The sequence below is a fragment of the Cornus florida genome, unplaced genomic scaffold, assembly GCF_030987335.1.
Source record: "Cornus florida cultivar Cherokee Brave unplaced genomic scaffold, ASM3098733v1 CherokeeBrave_3.0.0_Hap2_Chr09, whole genome shotgun sequence".
Classification (NCBI taxonomy): Eukaryota; Viridiplantae; Streptophyta; class Magnoliopsida; order Cornales; family Cornaceae; genus Cornus; species Cornus florida.
This window is the reverse complement of record NW_026775579.1, coordinates 5,702,656-5,725,075: the sequence shown is the minus strand read 5'-3', so window position 1 is coordinate 5,725,075 and position 22,420 is coordinate 5,702,656. Positions and strand designations below refer to the sequence as shown.

At 37.7% G+C, this 22,420-nt stretch overlaps 1 protein-coding gene across 4 annotated transcripts in view; it reads right to left on the bottom strand.

The window, feature by feature from the left end:
- The window catches only part of LOC132273500 (uncharacterized), a 55,836-nt gene extending 39,333 nt beyond the window's left edge, over window positions 1–16,503 (bottom strand). For 2 of the 4 annotated variants that reach the window (XR_009470128.1, XM_059774457.1), the window contains exons 1-4: window positions 15,959–16,503; window positions 3,830–3,882; window positions 3,662–3,754; window positions 3,346–3,569 (exon numbers count right to left, since the gene is read on the bottom strand). Coding sequence is in view for 3 of the 4 variants with exons in the window: in XM_059774457.1 (XP_059630440.1) it covers window positions 3,346–3,569; window positions 3,662–3,754; window positions 3,830–3,882; window positions 15,959–16,403 (815 nt within the window). In the remaining variant the exon portion in view is untranslated. The remainder of the gene's footprint in view (window positions 1–3,345; window positions 3,570–3,661; window positions 3,755–3,829; window positions 3,883–15,958) is intronic. The other 2 variants (XM_059774456.1, XM_059774455.1) reach the window with 2 other exon arrangements.
- Between the last annotated feature and the right edge of the window lie 5,917 nt (window positions 16,504–22,420).

Sequence of the window (22,420 nt, the reverse complement as noted above, 5' to 3'; positions counted from 1 at the left end):
ATGGGTGTTCTCAAAATTCACAGTATACTTGTTAGAGACTTAGAAAGGGTGTACAGTGGAGAGCCGAGTCAGAGATGCTTATAGGGCCACCCCCCTTTGTATTTTTGGTAGGGTCTGTCGCACGAAAGAAATAGGAGATACTTTGAAAGAGAGGAGTCTCCCATTTGGGCTATTAAATAGAATATTCTTACTTCTTTATTCTTTTGGGTAAATGGGCGGGATTGTAATTCAATGGAGTGTCTTTTGGATTTTGTGGATAGCTTAAAGCTATAGTGTCGATTTTGGTCGGCTGTTGTCTTCTTTGGGAGCGCTCCCCTTTTGAGTGCCTTTTATAAAAATCTTAAATACCAAAAAAAAAAAAAAAAAGACAATAAGTGGTAAAGAACACATGTTGGCAATGGTTGATGATTATTCTTGGCGCACATGAGTAGTATTTTTAGTTAAGAAATCTAGCTTTTACCAAATTAATTCATCATGGATCTAATTGGTTTAATACCTATTAAGACTATAAGTGGTAAAGAACACATGTTGGCAATGGTTGATGATTATTCTGTGCACATGAGTAGTATTTTTAGCTAAGAAATCTAGCATTTACCAAAATAAACAATATGTCAAAAGAATTCAGAATGAGAAGAATAGAAAGATAAAAAAAATAAAAAACTAGAAGTGGAAAATTCTTTAGTGATTGTATTCCATATTGTGAAGAACAAAGAATAAAACATGAATTTTTCAACAAAATGGGGTAGCTGAAAGGAAAAATAGGCTAATACAAGAAATAGGAAGGTCAATGTTAAAATTAAATGCGTCAACCCTTTTACAACACTTGTGGGTTGAAGCTGTAAATATTGTTTGCCAAACCCTAAATAGAGTTTATTTAAGGCCAACGCGAATAAGAAACACTAACTTTGGTTTGATAAGAAGCCTAACCTTGAGTACTTTAATACTTTTGGAAGTCCATGTAATAATATTTTGCGAGATAAGTAATTTAGAAAATTTTGACTCTTGTAGTGATGATGGATACTTCTTAGGTTATTCTTCAAACAATAGGGCCTATTAGACCTGTCAATGGATTGGATTTTGATCCGAATCCGATTTGATTATCCGGATATGGATTGAGTAGCAAATCCGATAACCCGATAATGATGCGAATCCGATAATCCGTTAAACTTAACAAATCGGATATGGATTAAGGTTGATCCGATCCATTAATAATCCGATGCGACTAAAATTATATATTATTATTTTTATATTTTATATCTTATCATATATTAACCTTTAGATAATAACACCTGTTCACCTGCTTCAATACAACGACAAAAATGAGAGTTCCAGAACTGTGTATCACTTTCAGGCTCCAGAAAAACAATGAAGGGAAGAGAGCTCCTCAACCCACCGTTAGAACTCTCTCCGGTGTATTCTGTATGCATCTGCTATCTCCTTTTTCCTCTCTTTTTCTGAAGCCTTATTTTTTTATGCCCTAATTTTCAATCTTTCAAAACAAAGTTATTTCAGATTTTTTTCCATCATCTTCTTCTTTGCTCTCTCTCTCTCTCTCACTCTTTCTTTTTCTCTGTACATGGTGATCACGGATACAAACAAAAAATAACAAAAAATGTTCCTCTTTGTTCTACCCATAACTGGAAATGCCAAACATAGTTGAGTAAACTGGTTGAGATTTCATTTTTAATTAGTTTGAGCAGTAAGAGGAGAGAATTATTTGCCCTAATTGCTTGATTTGTGCAAAAGTGCAAAATTTAATCGGAGCCTAAATAACAAAAATGTTCACTTTTTGTACCTCTTGATTCTCAATCTTCTTCTTTTCTGAAGGAATTGCTTGCATCCTAGAGGAATCGAACCTTAGACCTGATACTTCATGAGGCACCAGGGCCAAGTTCTTCTTATCCACTTGAGCCAACCCCTTGGGGTTCTTGATTCTCAATCTTCACCATAACCTCATTTGTATTTCTAGATTTACTAAAGTTACACTCCATATATTAAGTTTTATTTCTACTTATCTTAAACCCTTTTAATTCTGAAGTTTCCAACCATGGAACAGAACGATCCTAGTTCTAACATTAAGGCTATAGTCATATAAGACCTATTAATTGGAGAATTCTTTTTGCTATAATTTTAACAAATGAAACTAGAGCAAGTATAAGTAATCAATCAAAAATACATAGAGAAGCACTAAAATCAAGAGTGTTTAAGATAAGTAGAACTTAAATTCAATATCTGAAATGTAAGTAAAATTAGAATTGCAAATGTGGATGAATTGAATATCAAAGGTCACAAATTACCTAAAAGGAAACATTTTCATTACTTAACCGGGATTATGCACAAGAAGAAATAATTGTAGTCAACGTTAATCACATGATTAAAGTCAGATGGTTAAATAGAAGAGTGCTTATGACTTATTTTAGGATCGGCGTAAACCTTTAATATTAAAAGGTAATTTTTATAAAACTACTATTAGGCCAACCATACTTTATGAGACAGAATGTTAGAAGGCTAACAAAAGACAAATTTATAAATTGAGTGAGGCAAACATGCAAATAAGAAGATGGATGTGTGCAAAAAAATAAAGATGAAATTAGAAATCGATACATTTGTGAGATGGTTGAAGTAGCTCCAATTAGAGAGAGATAAAATGAAATAAAATCAATTAATATGATGTGGCTATTTGCAACAACCGACAATAACTGCATCGATCAGGAAAACAAATGTTGTGGTATTATGGAGGGTAATGTTAGGGGGAAGGGAATGACAGAAATTAACAAAAGTTGAGATGGTTAAAAGATATATATATATATATGTGGCTTAACTGAGGCGTAAAGCTCTTAGATAGAGCAAAATGATCTGACACCAATAGTTAGAAAAATGTTTTATTGAGTTGAGTTGAGTTGAGCTGACTGTATCAGAATTGGAAATGTCAACAATTAAAATAATGCCTGACATCAGAAACCAATGTCAATTAGGCTAAACAATGGACAGACCAGGCATAAGCATAATTATATTCCATAATTATATTTCAACAATTTCTCAACAATGAAAGCATTGATTAGTTTTTCTTTTTTATCTCCAGTTAATTTAGATAAGCTTTAAATTTTAGTAAATTAGAAGGAAAAGCATTGATTAAACCCCAAGGACGAAGTTAAAAATGCATCATAAAAGAGTTCAAACGCACCCCCAACATATATATATATAATAAATAATAATAATAACATAATAATACTATATTTAAATTAATCAACAAAATAAAAAGATCATCCATTTTAAAAATCTAAAAGATAGAAAGTTAGAAATCAATAAAACAAGAAGGCATTAAATAATAAGCATGAAACATACCTTCCCAACACGTAAGGAGCGAACTTAACAGATGTAAGTCCATACAAATAGTTTCCAAGAGAAAATGGAAGCAAAGGGCTCAATCGGAGTAGCGTAACAACTCTGAACCCATTTTCTCCAATTGCTTTGTCAATTGCAAGAAATTTCTTGTTTCCCTCTACTAGTTTAAGAATACGCTCCCGAGCAAAATATCTTGCAATTAGAAAGGCAACACTTGCTGCTACCTGAAAAGGGTAAAAAAAAAAAAACATAGAAGTTCAAGTACTGAGGGCTATAATTTTGCTCTCTCATTCATACTTGCAAGCAATCAACTTACTGTTCCACTGATAGAGACAATGATCGTTCCAATAACAGAGCCAAATAGAAGACCGGCTGACATGGTCAATGGAATGGCAGGTATTGCAAGGATCTAGGAGAACACAAATAATAAAATTCAGTTACTTGAATTGTACTAAGAAAATAAAACCTACAACCAAATGCTTACTTCTAATCCAGCATACACCGCTACAAATAGAGCATATCCAGCTGGCCCATAACCTGTTCACTAAAAGAACTTCATGAGAAAAACTTTATATTTTGTTTTTTTTTTAAAAAAAAAAAATGCATTCTTTTACAAATTAAAGACTGTTGAAGCATATTAATGTCAGTATATATTTTATTTTACACTCCATCTGTATTGATGTTGTTAGAATGTATAACGTATATGGGACCAACAGGCCTGTGGTTTAACGGTACAAGGCTCCTACTTCCCAAAGGGAGATCAGGGGTTCGAGCCTCAGTGAAGGCAGTATGTATGAGTTTCCCAACTAGGAAAAAAAAAATGTATATGGGTATATTTGGGAATATCTCTTATAAGGGTATGTTGGTCATTTTGTTGTAATGTGAAATAGTTATTGTTTATACCCTCAATATTAGCCACTGGAAAGGCGACATGTCGCGATGGAACTTGCCATAGTATGCTAGTCCTACTAAAATAGGGTTTTGAAAGGAACCATTCAGATGACACCATGGGTCACCAAAACAATTTGAACCCACATGGGCATAAGACTACTATATGGAAATTTCCAGGATATGTCAAGGTTGACCAAGTAAAGGAAGAAAGGGGGGGAACGCAGTTCTACAATTCCTCCTACTTTGTAGGGATGTGCCAACAACCATGCAAACCCTTATGTCCAGGTGCATCGAATATCTATGCCAAGTCAAAGCAAGTCTCTAAAAATAGAAACATGGATGGCCAGACAGAGAAAAATAGGGAAGTATATCTTTACATATATATGTATATATAGTTCGTGCATATAAGAGGAAGTTGCTTGATCGTGGGGACTAAATGCTTTGGAAACGTGCTAAGAAGAAAATTCAGCTAAGGAAGGAGTTACCAAAAATTGAGAAGAACATGCATATACATATACATAAGTATATAATTTGTATATAGTTTAGGTTTAGGATTTTATGAAGAAAAGGACTCTGCGTACAAGAAGGAAACCAGCAAGACATAGGACACTTGGCAGTTCAAAGACAAGCCAAGTGGAAAGTGTAACTGCTGATGGAACTGCCAACTTTCCATCTGGGCAGTTTCAGAACGGGAGTAAATGCTTGTAACAAGCATTCAACCAGCAAAACCACTCCTTCAAAACTGTAATTCATAGGACATCATGTTCTTACACGTGTCAACACTGTGAGAAGACTAAGACATGGGACACGTGGCACTATCCGGACCTTCCAGGTGGAAGTTTTAACTGCTGCTGGAACCACCACCTTCCCATCTAGGCACTTCCAGAACGTGGGAAAATGCTTGTAACATGCATTCAACTGCCAAGACCACTATTTATAAGTTGTAGATGATGAGAGAATATGATTTTACACATGTCAACACTATGAGAAAGCTGGGGAAGATCATGGGACACTTGGCAGCCCAAGGACAAGCCAAGTGGAAGTTGCTGGAACTGCCACCTTCAACTGCTGCATAGAAAAACTCTATAAATAGAACACTAAGGCCTAGCATGCAAATCCAGCTCAACGCACACAACACATCAATATAGCATCTTTGCTATTCAATTTCAATCCATGTATCTTTCATTCCAGCAATGAATTTACACTATGTTTAATCTAAGTCCAGCACTTCTTTTTACTACTTTCCAGCAAGTAGTTTTCAGTACTTTCACTTACAAGTCCAGCACTTCATTTCTTACATTCCAGCAATTACATCTTAGTTGCTTTATTTCAAAGTCCTGCACTTTAAATTCCGTCTTTCTTTCCATTAACACTAGAACAGTTCCGAAGTCATTTTTCAAGGCTAAAAGAACCTTTGAAGGTGGTCATTCCAGTCCTTCATACAATCGCCTGATCCTAAAATCTCCAACTGGAATATTGTTTGGAGCCTCTCTTTGGAACGACAGCAGTTCTTGGCACGCCCGCAAACCCCTTTCCACTCACCCGAAAGGGACCCTGATTTTTGTGAGCCAAACATATTGGCACGCCCGGCGAGACATTTAAACAGATTGTTTCATGGCTGGTGGAAGAAGGCAAGGCAAGGCAAGTCTGTCCAAGACTCTGCCGAAGTAGAAGAGATGCAAGCCAGTGAACTTCTAGTGGAAAGTTCACGAGTTGCACCGGAAGAAAAAAATATGGTTGAAAAGTTTGCTCAAGCAATGGCAAACGGACCTATTATGGATAACATCCGCATGATGGCTTTCCAATGCTCAAGATCCAGGAAAAGCCGCTCAATCTCAAGAGCGGAAGTTAGAAGTTTTGGTAGACCGAATCTCTCCTAGGTTTGAATCTATATTAGAGCGGTCTTTTGGAAGTTTGAATCAAAACTTGGCCTCTAGACCAAATAATTCTGAAGGGACTCAACAATCAGCCTTTCAAGTCAATAGGCTGACCACATTTGTTGAAGGCAGTACCTCTCAACAACATGCATGTTCATTCCCTCAAAACCAGCAATAGGTGCATTCTGTTCCAATGGCGTAGATCCACATTCCAGTAGCACCTGTGGTCTCTCCAGTGGCGCAGATGTCCATTCCACAATCAGTGCCCATGCCAGTCACTCAACAGGTCTAGAATTCCACAACAGACTTGGCATGATCATCCTGGCCAGCCGTTTCCATACCGCATTCCACAAGGACAGCAAAATATTCCACTTATGAACACTCAGCCAGCAGTGACTACACCTCCGAGGCCACACATAGCCATTCTTATGGCGGTTAGGGGCAACCTTTTCCAAGGGAGCCACTTCCAAATCAAGGAGGAAGAAACCGCTAGAGGAACAACCTTCTAACCCACTGCCAATGGCAGGTCGGGGGCATCAAGGGGTCAATAAACCTTAAGGTTGGTCAGATAATAACCTTGCACAGCCCATGATGTTTGATAGAGGCCAGTTTGCAGAATTTCTCCAAGGAGTTTGGCCTAACACAAAGGGGTGGAAGACCGGCATATAAAAAACCCTATCCAGAGTTCGTTGATGAAATTGAATATCCAAGGAATTTTAGAATTCCAGAGTTTACGACATTCAATGGAGAGGGCAAACGGTCCACATTGGAACATATTAGCCGTTTCACTATCCAATATGGAGAAGCAGCAACAAATCCATGGCTAAAGGTACGTCTGTTTCCAAATACACTAACTGGGTATGCTTTCAGGTGGTATTCCAACCTTCCAGCCAACTCTATCCAAAGTTGGCAACAATTTGAAGACTTGTTCCATACTCAGTTCTATAGGGTTGAGCCTGAGGTTTCCATGGCAGACCTTTTCAGACTTCACAAACTACCTGGAGAGTCAGTAAAGGGCTTCCTTTCCAGATTCAGGAGAGCCAAGCATAAGTGTCATTTGTCCTTACCCCCAGAAATGTGAAAATGGCTATAAATGGTTTAGACTTAGAACTTCGTAAGAAGTTTGAAGGGGTAAAATTTCATGACTTGTTTGACTTAGCCAGCAAAGTGGCTAAATATGAAGAACTGCTTCATGAAGAACAAGACAGGAAAGCCTCTTCCAAGAGCACCTACTATCGTAATCCTAATTCTGATATGTTTGCCATTGATGTTCAAAGAGACTTTAAAGTTAACGTGTCTGAACTCAACATTAAAAAGGCCTACACATGTGAGGCCTTGTCCAAACCAAAAGCGGCCATTACCAACTTGCAAGCCGCTTCCAGTTCCAAGTTAAAGGGCATAGACCCTTCCAGAGGCTATTCTTTTAACATTTCCAAAGCCGAGCAAATATTTGATTTGCTCATGACTGATAATCAATTGACTCACACTCCAAGCCATAAGATGCCAACAACCACCGAAATGGCTGGAAAAGACTATTGCAAGTTTCACAATTCTTTGAGACATTCCACTAACAATTGTGTAGTTTTCCACAATATCATGCAAAAAGCGGTTGAAGATGGAAAATAGAAGTTTCCAGACAAACCAGAAGTGATGGGAGTGGATGGGAATCCATTTCCAGCAGTAGTCACTACTAATGTCATTTCTTTGGCTCCAGAGCATCCCTGAAGAAATGTGGACTTGACAGACCCAAAAGCCAAAGGAAAGTTGGAAATTCTGAGGGCAATAACATCTATGGAAAAGACTGTTCCAGAGTTGGAAAAGCAACTCCGGCAAGCCCAGATATCCCTAATCTGGCAAGGTGGTTGTCCAAAATGCAAATGTCATAATGAAGGAGGTCAAAAAGACCTTCAGAAAGATAAGCAAGTAGAGGGACCTTCCAATGACAACCATGGACAGAAAAGGAAAGTGCAGAGTAGACTTACATTCCAACAGTTGGAAAAAGCTACAACTGTGACTATTCCAGAAAAGGAGAGCCACATCCATTCTGAAATGAGGTATTCCCATCAAAGGAGACCTGCAATGGAGAGATGTGAATTCCTTCCCAAAAGTATAGCAACGAAAGAATCCAGTGGAAAGTACAGAAGTTCCAGTGGAAGGTATAGCAGAAATCATAAAAGCCACACTCATTCCAGACCTAGGTTGGTTTCCGAGGTATGGATCAGAAAAGGAAATGAACAGATTCGTCCAAGAATGGTTAAGCCACCCATCACTCAACCAAAGAGGTGGAAGAGAGTAGACCATCCAAAGTTTCCTATACGTGATGATTCAGCCTTAACCCACACTAAAAAGCGTAGACTTCAAAGAAAAAGGGTTGAAAGGAGGAAACTATGGTAGAATGATCATGGGTGGACTAAGGAGTCATTGGAAGTTCAAAAACCTTCAGACCTAACTGAACATCCAACAAGAGGAAGGGACAAAAGTCCATATGACTTGCTAGATCTGGTTTCAAAAGTTGGAGACTCCCTGATGAAAGAGGATGTTCCAACAAAAGAAGGTGCAGAGATGGAAATATCTCAGAGTTCCACCAGTAACAAGAAAATTCACTTTGGAAGCCTACCATATAAGTTCTCTTGCAACATGGTGGTGATCCTTCCATTGGTGTTTGAACCTAAGCCTGATCAACCCACTTAAATGGAAGGGGATGTGGTGGATACAAGTCCTCATCTGGAAAGTTCGAGACCAGCATCCTTTTCCAGCTGGAATAACCAATGACATTTAAGTGAAAGATTTCTCAGAAAATGAGACTAAGAAAGCTCAAGAGGAAAAGAACAACCTAAGTTTAGCAGAATACAACCATGCCACGCTAGTGGAATTGGAGGACCTTGACAAGGTATGTCTTAATGCCTTAGATCATGTTATTATTCAAAAGGAGAATTTCACGAAGGCATATAATGCAAAAGTAAGAGTTAGTCTTTTCGTAAAGGAGACTTAGTATGGAATGTTCAATTCCCAATTGAAATAAAAGGGCAAAAATATAGAAAATGGATCCCAAATTAGGAAGGAATTTTCCTTATGGAACAAATCCTTGTAAGGTATGCATCTCAATTAATGGTCTTAGATGGTATTCTCCATCTAATTCCCATTAATGGGGCATACCTTAAAAAGTACTACCCCTCCATCTAGGAAGTATGTGAGAAGAAAATGCAAGAATCGGCTGAATGAACGGCCGGTTTGAACCTTCCAACCTAGATGGAAGTGGAGGTTAGAAGGTTGAATAAGGTACTGTGGAAGATGCTTACTTTCCAATAGCCGAATAGCCGATTCACTGGCCATGTCTTTTGAAATTTCTCTAAGTACCTAGAATGATCATATTGAATAAAACAAAGTATGGAAAGGCCAAATATTATTGCAAGAGAGACTTTGGCTAGTTGGATTCTTCGACTTCAACCCACTTCAAATAGTTAAAAGGCCGAAGTTTTTTTCGACTAGTTTGCTGAAAATTTCTAAGGATGAAGTCAAGCATAAGAGTATAGAAAATGAGCCAAGTTACATGGACTACAGCAGCCACCGCAGCCACAACAGCAGCAACAACAGCTGTTGGTTGATCAACAACCAGCAACCAATGATGGGCAGACTAAAGAACTAAAGGCTTATACAAGAAATAACAAGGATAAGGAGGCTGGGACATTACCTGGGCACTGCCCAATCCCTGAACCAGCTACGGTCACTTCAGATTCCAATGAGATCTTGGAGAGACCAGCTGAGTCCCCTAATGAGAGTTCTAATGATTCCCAATCTGATCTGGACATGCCTATTGCCCTTAGAAAAGGAAAAAGATCTTGTACTAAATATCCACTCTCCAATTATATTTCATACAAGAATCTTAACCCTTCCTTCAAAGCATTTTCTGCTAATGTTTGTCAAGAAAAGATTCCCAAGTCCCTTCAGGAAGCAAATGAGGGATTCAAAGTGGAGAGAAGCTGTGATGGAAGAAATGAGGGCACTCAACAAGAACAACCCTTGGGAACAAGCTGATTTGCCCTATGGAAAGAAGGTCGTGGGGTGTAAATGGGTGTTTACTGTCAAATTCAAGGCAGATGGCTCGGTTGATCGATACAAGGCAAGATTGGTCGCAAAAGGCTTCATACAAACCTATGGGACAGACTACAAAGAAACTTTTGCACCCGTGGCAAAGATGAATACAGTTCGGGTTTTATTGTCCATAGTTGCAGATCGAGACTGGCCAATGCACCAACTTGATGTAAAAAAACGCATTTCTCCATGGAGACCTTGAGGAAGAAGTGTATATGGAGCTGCCGCAAGGATTAGAAGGTAATTTTTTTTTTTTTTTTTTTTTTTTTTTGATAAGTAAAATGATTCATAAAAAGCGTTCAGAAGGGGAACGTGTCCCGAATACAAAAGACGAACAGGAGCCTAAGGCGCCAAAGAAGTCAGAAAATCAATCATCTCCTCATGTGAACAACAATGCCTACCTGAACCCCAAAAAAAGAGAGAGCCAATGATAGAAGACTTGAGAACAGCAACCGAGGACTCCTTTCCTTCAAAGGCTCTTCTATTGCGCTCCCTCCACAAACACCACCATAGACCCAAGGGCACCATCCTCCAATACCCTCTAGCATGAGGTCCCACAAAACCCCCCTCCAAACCTCCATCAATCCTCTTGTAGATCTAGGCATGACCCACATAACTCCGAACAGACCCAAACAAGAGGCTCCAACAATTCAAGGCCACTAGGCAATGCAACAGGAGATGATCCACCGACTCTCCATTTCGAAGGTAATTTTGGAGAAAAGAAAGAATGCAGATTAAAGAAATCTCTTTATGGGCTAAAGCAATCCCCACGTGCTAGGTTTGAAATTTTCACCAAGGCTGTCCAGAATAAGGGATATACGCAATCCAAGGAGATCATACGATGCTTTACAAACACAAAGGAGGGGGGAAGGTAACTGTACTAATTTTGTATGTTGATGACATCATTGTGACCAGTAATGATGACATTAAGAGGGATGACCTGAAGAAGTCTCTTGCAAAAGAATTTGAGACTAAGGAGTTGGGAAATCTGAGGTATTTCTTGGGAAAAGAAGTTGCAAGGTCAAAAAAAGGAATATTTCTATCACAAAGGAAGTATATCCTCGATTTGCTTTAGGAAACCAGTCTATTGGGATGCAATCCAGAAGATACTCCTATTGACTTCAACCACAAGATTGATGGTATAACCATAAGCCCAATGGTGGAAAAGAAGAGGTACCAACAATTAGTTGGAAAGCTCATTTACTTATCCCATATTAGGCCTGATATTGCCTATGCCGTGGGAATTGTCAGCAGGTTCATGCACGCTCCTAATCAAGACCATCTGAACGCTGCATTCGGGATCCTAAGATATCTCAAGGGCACTCCAGGAAAAGGAACTTTATTCTCCAAAAATGGGAATATGGAGATTGAAGCCTACACCAATGCAAACTGGGGAGGATCACTTAGTGATACACGCTCTACTTCAGGGTATTGTACCTTTGTAGGAGGTAATTTGGTGACATGGAGGAGTAAGAAGCAAACAGTTGTGGCTAGATCAAGCGCTGAAGCTGAGTTCCGTGTAATGGCTTTGGGAATTTGCAAGTTACTTTGGCTGAAGTCTATTTTAAAAGAACTGAAGTTGGAAAGCAATAATCCAATGAAACTCTACTGTGACAACAAAGCAGCCGTTGGTATAGCACACAATCCCGTACAACACGACATAACAAACATGTTGAAATCAACAGACACTTTATCAAGGAGACAATTGAAGGAGGCCTAGTCTGCACTCCTTATATCCGATCTAAAGAACAGCTAGCTGATACCTTGACTAAACGTTTGGCTAAAGGACAATTTCAGGAGTTAATTGGCAAGTTGGGCATGACTGATATCTACACACCAGCTTGAGGAGGAATGTGGAAAAACAGATCACCAGAAAATCTGGGATTCTAGGCGCGGTTGACCCAAGATTCGGATCCAATTTATTCATAATTATTCCCTGAATAAATTGGAATGATTCCTTCTCATTTTAGTCTCTGATTCAAGCTGTTTGTACAGCTACAAATCTTTGACTTTGTACATTTATTTATTTCCTTATTTATAGCCTAGAGTGTAGGTGTCCTTTCTTGTATATATAGGCCTTGTACAATCTGTAAACGATGAAGGAAATATAGAATTCCCTATTCAAAAACTTTCCTCAGAAATGAATACCCCTTTCTTCAATCTGCACACCTCGATGCCAAGAAAGTATCTCAATAATCAGAGGTCTTTAACCTCGAACTCTGTCCCTACTAATAACTTCATTCGATGAATCTCTTTTGAATCATTTCCGCTAATAACAATATCATCAACATATATAATAAAGACAGTGGTGCAAATCTGGTGTTTCTTGATGAAGAGAGTATGATCTGCCCGACTCCGTGTGTACCCTACTCTTTTCACAGCAGTGTTTAACCTCTCAAACCAAGCACGTGGCGACTGCTTTAACCCATACAAGGCTTTATTTAGCTTGCACACTAAATTCTAACCATTAGCAAGCTTTAACCCTAGTGGCATAGTCATATCCACATCTTCCTCCAAGTCACAATGAAGGAAAGCATTATTTACATCCAGCTCATGTAAAGGCCAGTTCAAATTAGCCGCCAAAGAAAGGACACGTATAGAGTTCATCTTGGCAACTGGAGCAAATGTTTCCAAATAATCAATCCCATAGGTCTGAGTGAAGCTCTTTGCAACTAACCGGACTTTATATCTCTCAATTGTTCTGTCTGCATGATACTTAATTGTGTAGACCCATTTGCAGCCTACTGGTTTCTTACCCTTAGGTAATGGAACAATATCTCAAGAACCATTCTTCTCAAGGGTCTTCACTCTTCAAGCATGGCTTCTTCCACAGAGTTTGATTGAGAGCATCTGAAACACTAGAAGGAACAGATACAGAGGAGATACACGAAGTGAAAGCACGATATATTGGAAATAAGGCATCATAGGATACAAACTGAGATATGGGATGTTTTGTATAACTACGAACACCCTTACGATAGACAATACGGACAACAAGATCAACAGGAATGCTATTGGGAAAAGAATTAGGAGTATCAATGTCAACTGAGGAATTACCTGGATAGAGGGAGACTTCTTCGTCTTGGGGTGAGTCGATGACTTGTTTTGCCCTCCCAGTGTAGACAATTGGCTACTTTCACTGCTACAAATCATTAGTGCTAGAAGGACTAGACATAGGCACCTCAGTAAGAAGCTCCCCCTAAATGGGAACCTCCCCCTGAATAGGAACAGGCAAAGGAAGGGGGCATTCCCTCTGAATGGACGACAAATTCTTTACTTCTATAGTAGTCTCCCCTTGTAAAGAATCCCGAGCAGTGGAAAAAAAAAAAGGAAGAGACTCAAAGAATGTAACATCCATGCAAACAAAGCAACAACGAGTGGTAGGGTTATAACACCAATACCCTTTCTGAGTGGCGGAGTATCCAAGAAAGACACATCGGGGATTTAGGGTCCATTTTGTCCTTGCGATGATGAATGTGAACATAACAAACACAGCCAAACACTTTCGAAGGGACAGTAAACAAGGTAGTGTTATGGTGTAAGGCAGAGAAGAGGGGTTGATAGCCAAGAACCTTATAAGGCATCCGATTGGTAAGATATGTAACTGTTAAGGTTGCATCAGCCCAATAACTTTTAGGCACTCCCATCCCAATTAGAAGAGAACGGGCAACCTCCATAATATGACGGTGTTTTCTTTCGGCTACACCATACCGTTGTGGTATATCAATACAGGAGGTTTGATGGACAATCCCGTTATCAACAAAAAGGATGCAAACCACCCAAGAACTCATGGATTCGATTCCTTTCTACCATAGCATGAAATGCTTTAACATCAACTGCACACACAAGTATGTAGTCTTGGTAGTGATCTAACTCTTCCCATTTACCACGTAGAGTGTGGTAATATGTAGCAAGAATTTGGTCTTCCTACTTGAATCTTAAAATCTGTTATTGGAGTTCATACAGTTTTGCAAAATTACATATGTTGTTGGAGTTCATACAGTTTTGCAAAATTACCAATCGAGGAATATGTCTCTTCCACAGCCGTCCATAACTCTTTAGCTGTTTTCACAAACAGAAATCCTTTGCTAAATTGACTACAATAACCACGTCATAACTAGTGCATTATTTGCACTCCACTCTTTGAATTCCGGATCACTCTTGGAGGGATACATGACAGTCCCTTCGATATGGCCAATCATCCTACGACCAGTGATACGTATACGAGCAGATTGAGCCCACTCCATATAGTTCGTCTCATCTAGCCTAACACTGGTAATACAAAGGCGTGGATGGTGATCAATACTACCTCCCAATACTAGAGTCAAACTAGGAGAAGACCCAGCTTGTTTTGAAGTCACCTCTGAGCCAAACATTTTATCAAACAATTTCTGGGTATACAATCCTCAGAAACAAAAGCAGCAACAAAATACGTAGAGAACCACCTCTCTAACACACAAACTTCAACTAGAAAACTTACCGTCTTCTGAGATGCATAAAAAAGCGACCACGCAATCACCACACAAACCCTAGAAAGCAACAAAGTAGACGATACCAGAATCGCAAACGACGAAGAAAAAGCCGTTGTTGCAGAACCATGCGAACACGTAAAAACACCAATCGAGACTGCAACAGATCAAAAACACTACTTCAAAACCCTACTTCCTTGGATGTGATTAACACCACTTCCTTTCAAACAGATCTCATCTTGGAATCTCTTCAAAACCCTTCACACCCACTAAGGTTTACACAAAGTTGCCTTAGGGTTTCAACTACACACCTAGAGCTTTACAAACCATGCTCTGATACCATGTTGACTTTAAGATATAATCAAATCAATAGTAAAGTATAAGAAGAAAAAGAGAAGAAAGAGGATGAGAGAAAGAGAGAGATGAGGAGAGAGAGAGAGAATACTTTCATCCTTCCACCACATTCTATTTATACTAACAAGTTTCAGAAATTACACATAAGCCCCAATATTATATAAGTAATAACAAATAAGCTCCTGACAAGAGTTAATTCACAAACCCTAAATAGACCCCCCCCCCCCCCCCCCCCCCCCAAAAAAAAAAAAAAAAAAAACTTTTCACTCCAAAGTTAGCAAATAAGTCAAGTCTCATTAGTGAGAGATGGGTACTGCAATCATTTCACGTTGCTATGTGAGGACATTTAAGAAAAATATGCAAATTTATTTGTCCATTTGACAGTCCGTCACAACTAGGGAGGCCCGTGTGACAAGGTTTGCTTTTTAGAAGGGTTAAAAAATGACAATAATAAATAAATAAATAATATTAAGTTTCTGTCTTAACTTTTGAGCAACAAACTCTGAAACTCAGGAAGTTTCATGAAAATCAACCCACAAAAATTCAAACAGATAGCCTATAATAAGTAAGAAAACAAGAAGAAAAAAGAAAATCTCAACTTGCGGACAGAACACACAGGAAACAGCCCAATAAACTTGAACTAAAAATTGAACTCATACAATCCACAATAAACTCGAAGAGAATTTTAAATGAATCCTAAACTGTGACAAAATTTTCCACCAGGAAACCTATTTTAATATCAATTTAAAGTATTTATAAACATTGGCAATAATAAGGCTCCAATATAGTGAAATCTCAAATGATTGTAGCCCCGAAATCAAAATCCTCAGATAATCTCAAATGCATCCAGAATTCCCATATTTTTCAGACCAATTCACAAGCAAAACCGTCCAGAAATTCAAATGGGTATCAAATTGTGAGAAAAATTACCTTCAATGAAGCCCGAGAACTGCGTCAAGAAGGCATTAATCTGATCTTTGTAGAGGTACCCAACAGTCCCAAATCCACCAACAACGCCGACGAGCAACAGACCAGCCAAGAGGGTCCCTCTAACAGCAGTCTCACCTTCCAACCCTCCATCACCACCACTGTCAACGCCGTCTTTGGCATCCCCGTCGCCCTTGGAGTCCAAATTCAAGAGCCTTCTGAGGCTCTGTGGGGGGTTGCCGGGTGTAGCTTTTTGAAGGGTCTGTTGTTTCTTTGTTTCTTTGAGGGAAGAGCATGGCTTGAGGAAGTGAAAGCGCTTTGGTTTGAAGTTGAAGAGGAATAAAGAAGCCGAAGTGGAGAGAGAGAAGTGGAAGTTTGGTCTGAGAGGTTGGAAAGGTAGAGGTGGAGAAGGAGGAGGAGGACGGGAGAGGCACGGTGGCCTCCTCATTATTTTAACCACTCAATTCACTTTAGTGAAGGATAACACTAAAGAGCTGTTTGTTTTCAAGTGTCAGGAGGGGGGTGTGTGGTGTGATCGCGATGTACAAATCAATGCTGATTGGAAACGATGTGAGGGGCTCTGGTTATTTGGGCATTTGTGCGGTGATAAGGAAATCGGATTCACTTGCTGACAACAGGACAAATGAATTATATGTTCTCCCTATTTACATAGTAGACGAATGTCGAGTACTTCTAATTCGGTCCAAAAACTGTTATTAAGGTCTTCCTAACACTTTGAGTTTTCATTTTCTGTTGTGATATTTTTTTTATTTTAAATGGCAATTAAATCGATTTGTTAACTCTATTTTAAATTTTCACATTTTTAAAAATTAATCATTTCCTTCACAAATCCCACAATTCCAAAATGAAACTTTTGTTTTTCCTTTTGATTTTCAAATACTGTTATTTTATTAATTTATTATTTTTCAAGATAAAAATTAGAGAAATGTTTTTATTATTTTTCACAATTCAATTATACTTGAATAGTAAATAAAATTAAAAAAATTTATTTTATTATACTTGAATAGTAAAATTAAAAATGTTATTTTATTATTTTTTAATTATATTCAAATAGTAAATAAAATATTATTTTATTATTTGTAATGTCTGTATAAGTGTATATATGTATACTTGTGTGTGAGGTGTAATTCAAAAAAAAAAAAAAAAAAGAAAAAAAAAAAAAAAGAGAAAAGAAAATTCAAACAAAAAGGGTGAGACCCAGGAATGTGTTAAGTGGTCATAAGACCATGTTTTTGTAGCTCTTTGTAATCTAATTCTTTCTTTCTCCCGTCTCTCTGTTCCCTCTCGGCTCTTTGTTTTTTTCATTTTCCAAAGTCAAGGCTTGATTAATTCCTCAATTCTTAATATTTTGAAGTGCCGTTTGCGGCAAATTGAAGCTCACGATGAGGCCTACAAGTTGATAGGAGCAATTTCTAATTTGGTGTACTCCTTAATTTTCGAAATCTAGGGCATCAATTTGAGGTTTTTCATTGCTTTAGAGGTAGGGGTCTCTAATACTCAAATTCTTGTTCCTTTGTGAGTTTCCCTACTTTAATTGTTGTCAATCATGCTAGATTTGAACTGATAATCTCTTAAATAATTTTAATTGTGTATGTGAAGCATGCTATTATGTGTATTTGTTGTCCTACATGGAAAGTATGCCTAATTATTGATCTTCTATGCTTGTTGTGTTCATTAAATTGTTAAAAATTGTTATGAGGAAGCATGCTAGTTGTGTAACATTAATTTTTCCCAAATTTCTATGGTATTAAAAAGGCATGTAACATGCATTCAAAGCATGGGGTATGAAAAGGGTGAAATGATTTGAAAAAGATGAAAAAGGGATTTTGGAGAGAATTTGATGAAACGGTTTTTGAGAAAAACCTAGTCGCCGCGGAGTCACCAAAGGACCGGCGTGTTAATATAGCCTAGAGGGATTAGGGAGATTGCCCTAGCGTGGTTGAGCTATCTGGGCCCCAAATGACGCTGCGGAGGTACCAAAGGTCAGGGACAGTAGCCAACCCTTCTCTCGTGTCGCTGCGAAGTCACCAAAGGGCGGGTTATATTAACAGTTTGTGAAGTAATGATGTTTTTCTGAAAATGGGGAGTAACATGCATAACATTGCATTCATGACACGAGATTTTTTTACTTTGAACTTAGAATTGATATTGTGTTTTTCCGGCTTTGCATGACCCCAAATTCCTATTATCCTATTCTCTATTTAGATTCACGGGGTTTCAAGAGGTGCGTCTTAGGCACTACCTACTGAGTAATTTTGCTCACCCTATATATTTAACATTTTTTAGGAAACGGGAAAGAAGTGGCGGACGATGTTATACCACTGACTTAGTATGGATTAGGAGCTTATTTTGTTGTTTTTGTACTTGGGTCACTCTATTTTTGTAAGACTAAGCATAATGTATTTTGTACGATGACTTATGGACTTTGAATATTATACTTATACCTATGGGCTTGTAAAGCATAGACATTTGATCTTAATATTGTATTTTGGGACTGTAATTATGATACTTGGATGATATAGTATGTGGTTGTACCACCATGGAATGTGACGACCCTAGTTTTTAGGCCAGCGTGTCCTGTGATGAACCGAAGACTGACTCGATAACGGATCCGATATGCAGAAGCAAAAACAGAAAACAAGACTCTAAAAAGTCAAAATGACCTTCCATGAGGTCGTGGAACTCAATAAGAACTGACGCAGAAGCAAAAGACCAAAAATATGACAAATAAGCCCCCAGGGGCAAAATAGTCATTTCTGAAAACTGTGGAATCGGGTGCCACCGAGCACACCACTGGAAGGACAACGAAAAACTAATCAAGATGGACTCAAGAATCACTTGATTCGGAGTCCGGATGAGGATAATATGAAACTCCAAAGTTTCATAAAAATCACATTTTTGGATTTGAAATCAATGCAGCAAGGGTACTTCGCAAGGGGTAAAAAGGTCTTTTCAGACAAAATTGGATGCAATTGAGCATACCGTTAGATAGACTGGGAAAATTTAATGAATCTAGACTCAAGAATCACTTGATTCGGAATCCGGACGAAAAAGATATGAAACGTCAAAGTTTCATAAAAACCAACTTTTGGGTTTAAAATCAGTGTGGCAAGAGTAATTTACAAGGGGTAAAATAGTCTTTTCAGATAGAATTAGATGTAACCGTGAATACCATTGGATAGACAAGCAAAAACTAATAAACTTAGACTCAAAAATCACTTGATTTGGAATCGGGACGAAAAAGATATAAAGCCTCAAAGTTTCAAAAAATTAGACTTATTTTCTGAGTTCAAAAATCTGGGCAGGAATAGTGTTTTGACAGAAAGCTCCAATTAAATTTTTTTCCAGAACCGAGGCTAAAACGGACCCTTAAACGAGTTTTTCTGGAAAAACACGAAGAAGAAACCCCCCTTAAAATCACGTTTTCTACCCGACTATGCAGAAGAAACCAAAAAAATACGATATAAATTCCCTAAAATGCCCCTTGAACATCCTAGGTCAAGATGGACCCAAAAAGCTGCTACAAGCATTTTTTTCAGAAACAGCCAGAACAGAGAGTAAAAACGGGCTAGTAGATGAATTTTTCTGGAAAAACACAAAGAAGAAACCCCCCTCAAAATTGAATTTTCTATGTGGGTCGCAAGAGAATTCAAAAAAAATGTAATGTAGAATACCCGAAATGCCCCTCCATGAAATCTGGTCATGGAGGTCCAAAAAGCTGCTAAAAAAAAACAGAAAAACTGAACTTTGCGATCGATTTCGGGCACCAAGACGACATTTTCTGGAAAAACACAAAAAAGAAACCCCCCCTAAAATCATGTTTTCTAAGTGACCATGTTGAAAGAAGAAAATAAAACTGAGGTAAAAGGTCCATAATGCCCCTAGATCAGAATATGCAAAAAAAATGCGAAATGAATTCGCAAGAGGCTCAAAACACAAACGATGAGGTTTTGCCTGGAAACGACTATGCACGCAAACGTAACTTACCTATTTAGACGTGCTACAATGGTCCATGGCTTAAAAATATAGCCGATGCAAAATCCGACCCCCTTACGGGCAAAAAAGGCAAAAATGGACTTGGAATGGAAAACATGGAATCCAAAAATGCAAAACGGGATCAAATGACCGTTTGGCCCTTGTCCACACTTCATACAAGATTAATAAGACCCTATAAAAGAATGAAAATGGAATTCCCACACCCGATGCAACCGTGGTGAAGCAATGACTTGCGATTTTTCAAGTTTTTCATAACATTTCATGAAGTTAAAAAGTTGCATAAAATACAATATACATGTCATTGGCCTCCGGCCTCATCTCATACATATCAAATACATTGAAAAGAGTGTACTTAAGTACACATTACATACATGGAATCAAACATACATATTTGGACATACAAGTCTACAAAATGACATTTCATGCTAACATTTGCATGAAATGGAAACTTGAAAGCTACTCGACATCCAAGGAATGCTAGGCTTCACGAACCAAGTCTTCGTACCTGAAATATGCCCCAGTATCGTAGGAGTGAGTAACATAAAGCTACTCGTAGGAAATGAGCATGCATCGACCTAGCATTTTACAAATTTATCACCTTAAGGTGAAACATATTAAAGGGGCTCATGCCACCAAACGTCTATGTCCAAGTGAGACTCGGGGAGCATCCTAAGCTACCTTAGAGTCTAAGCAGCAAGAATCATGATATACATACGTGTATGAAACGAATCATGGTTGGGATAATTTAAAGAACACGACAAGAAGAATGCTTGAGCATATATTAACATGAATTGCATTTTCAATACAATTGAACTAGGTCTAGAGTAATCCATACAACATAACAAAAGCATATTTGAATACAAGTTAACAAGAATCACATTATCCATGCAATTCAACAACAAAAGAGCATGTTATACAATGCAACAAGGTTTAAGTTCTCAAAGCCATCAACTTAGAATCTAAAGCACAAAATAACAGTAGTGGTTCATGCCACCTAACGTCTATATTATAAATGAATCAATAGGATCAATCCTAAACTTTATTAGAACGTTAAAACACGATTTTCAATATCGATGCAATTTAACCAACATTGGAACTTCCAATACAACGCATAAAGCACAATTTTGCAAAGTTAACATCTTGTAACTTAAAATGGAATGACAAATAAGAAACAACAAGTTACAACATCATCTAGTTATCAACTTGAAAATGAAATGCGAAATCAAACAAAGTGGATACTCGGACGTCACGCCGGATCAGACCGACAACATAGTTACTTTAGGGTTACTAGCCCATGGGTAACCTCTCTATGTGCGCACTAGACTATATATAGAGGGACTATCCCCCGTACTAGAACCACGTCCTAGCCATAGTCAAACAACGACATCCCCAAGTTTCCAAAATCAACAAGTTGTGCAACTGCGCATATATCAACAGGAATATGTAAGATAATCAATTATCTACTAAGCACAACCAAATTTGGAAACCTATACAATACATGCTCTAAATCCACAACTAATATGATATGATGAATGTCGAATCTTCAGTGTGCGATTCGTTACACGCTATGCATGAAAGATGTTTAACACGAAGTGTGCAAATTATTACACAAGGCAACAAATATATTCAATAAGGAAAACATATTCTCATGAATACAAACATAGCAACTATGTTATCCAATGTTCAAAACATAACCAAATGAATATACAACAAGTCCAAGTCCATGATTTGAATATAGAAACCATTTCTAAAACACAACTAGATCATGGAGCAAATTGATAGAATTTAAATAGATAAACACAATTAAATTCTCTAGATTCCGATCCAATTTCAAATAACCTCAATTTAATACATGTTAAAGGACATGGCATGGTCATCACCTATATCCATTCTAAAACTCAATTAGGTTGTTGGAACAACAAGGTAGAACTTTAATTAAATCATGCTAATTTAATTACCAAGATTCTAAAGCAACTTCAAATGGTCCACAATTAATATATACTAGTAAACAAGTCATGGCCAATACAAATATCAAGTTAAAATCTTAATTAAGCTAATGAGACCACAAAATAGATTTTAATTAATTCTTTTAATTAAAATCTCTAGATTTTCAAACTTAACCAAATGCTCTCAATTTAACATATCTTAGAGAACATGCCAAGGACTAATGTAATATCACATTACAAGCTTATTTCATTCAATTTAAGGCCATGTGAATTAAACTTTCACTAAAGTTAAATATAAAACAAAAATTGCAATTCTCATGCTATAAATCCCAATTTAATACATGTGAACAACCATACAAAAACTTAATTGTCTAGCATGCCACAATACAATTCCAAGTTGTATATCACCATGAGGATTAAATCTTAAACATGGAATTTAATTAAATAAAAGGTTTCAAAACCTAACCGAATATTCTAAATCAAATATATGTGAAGCTATATG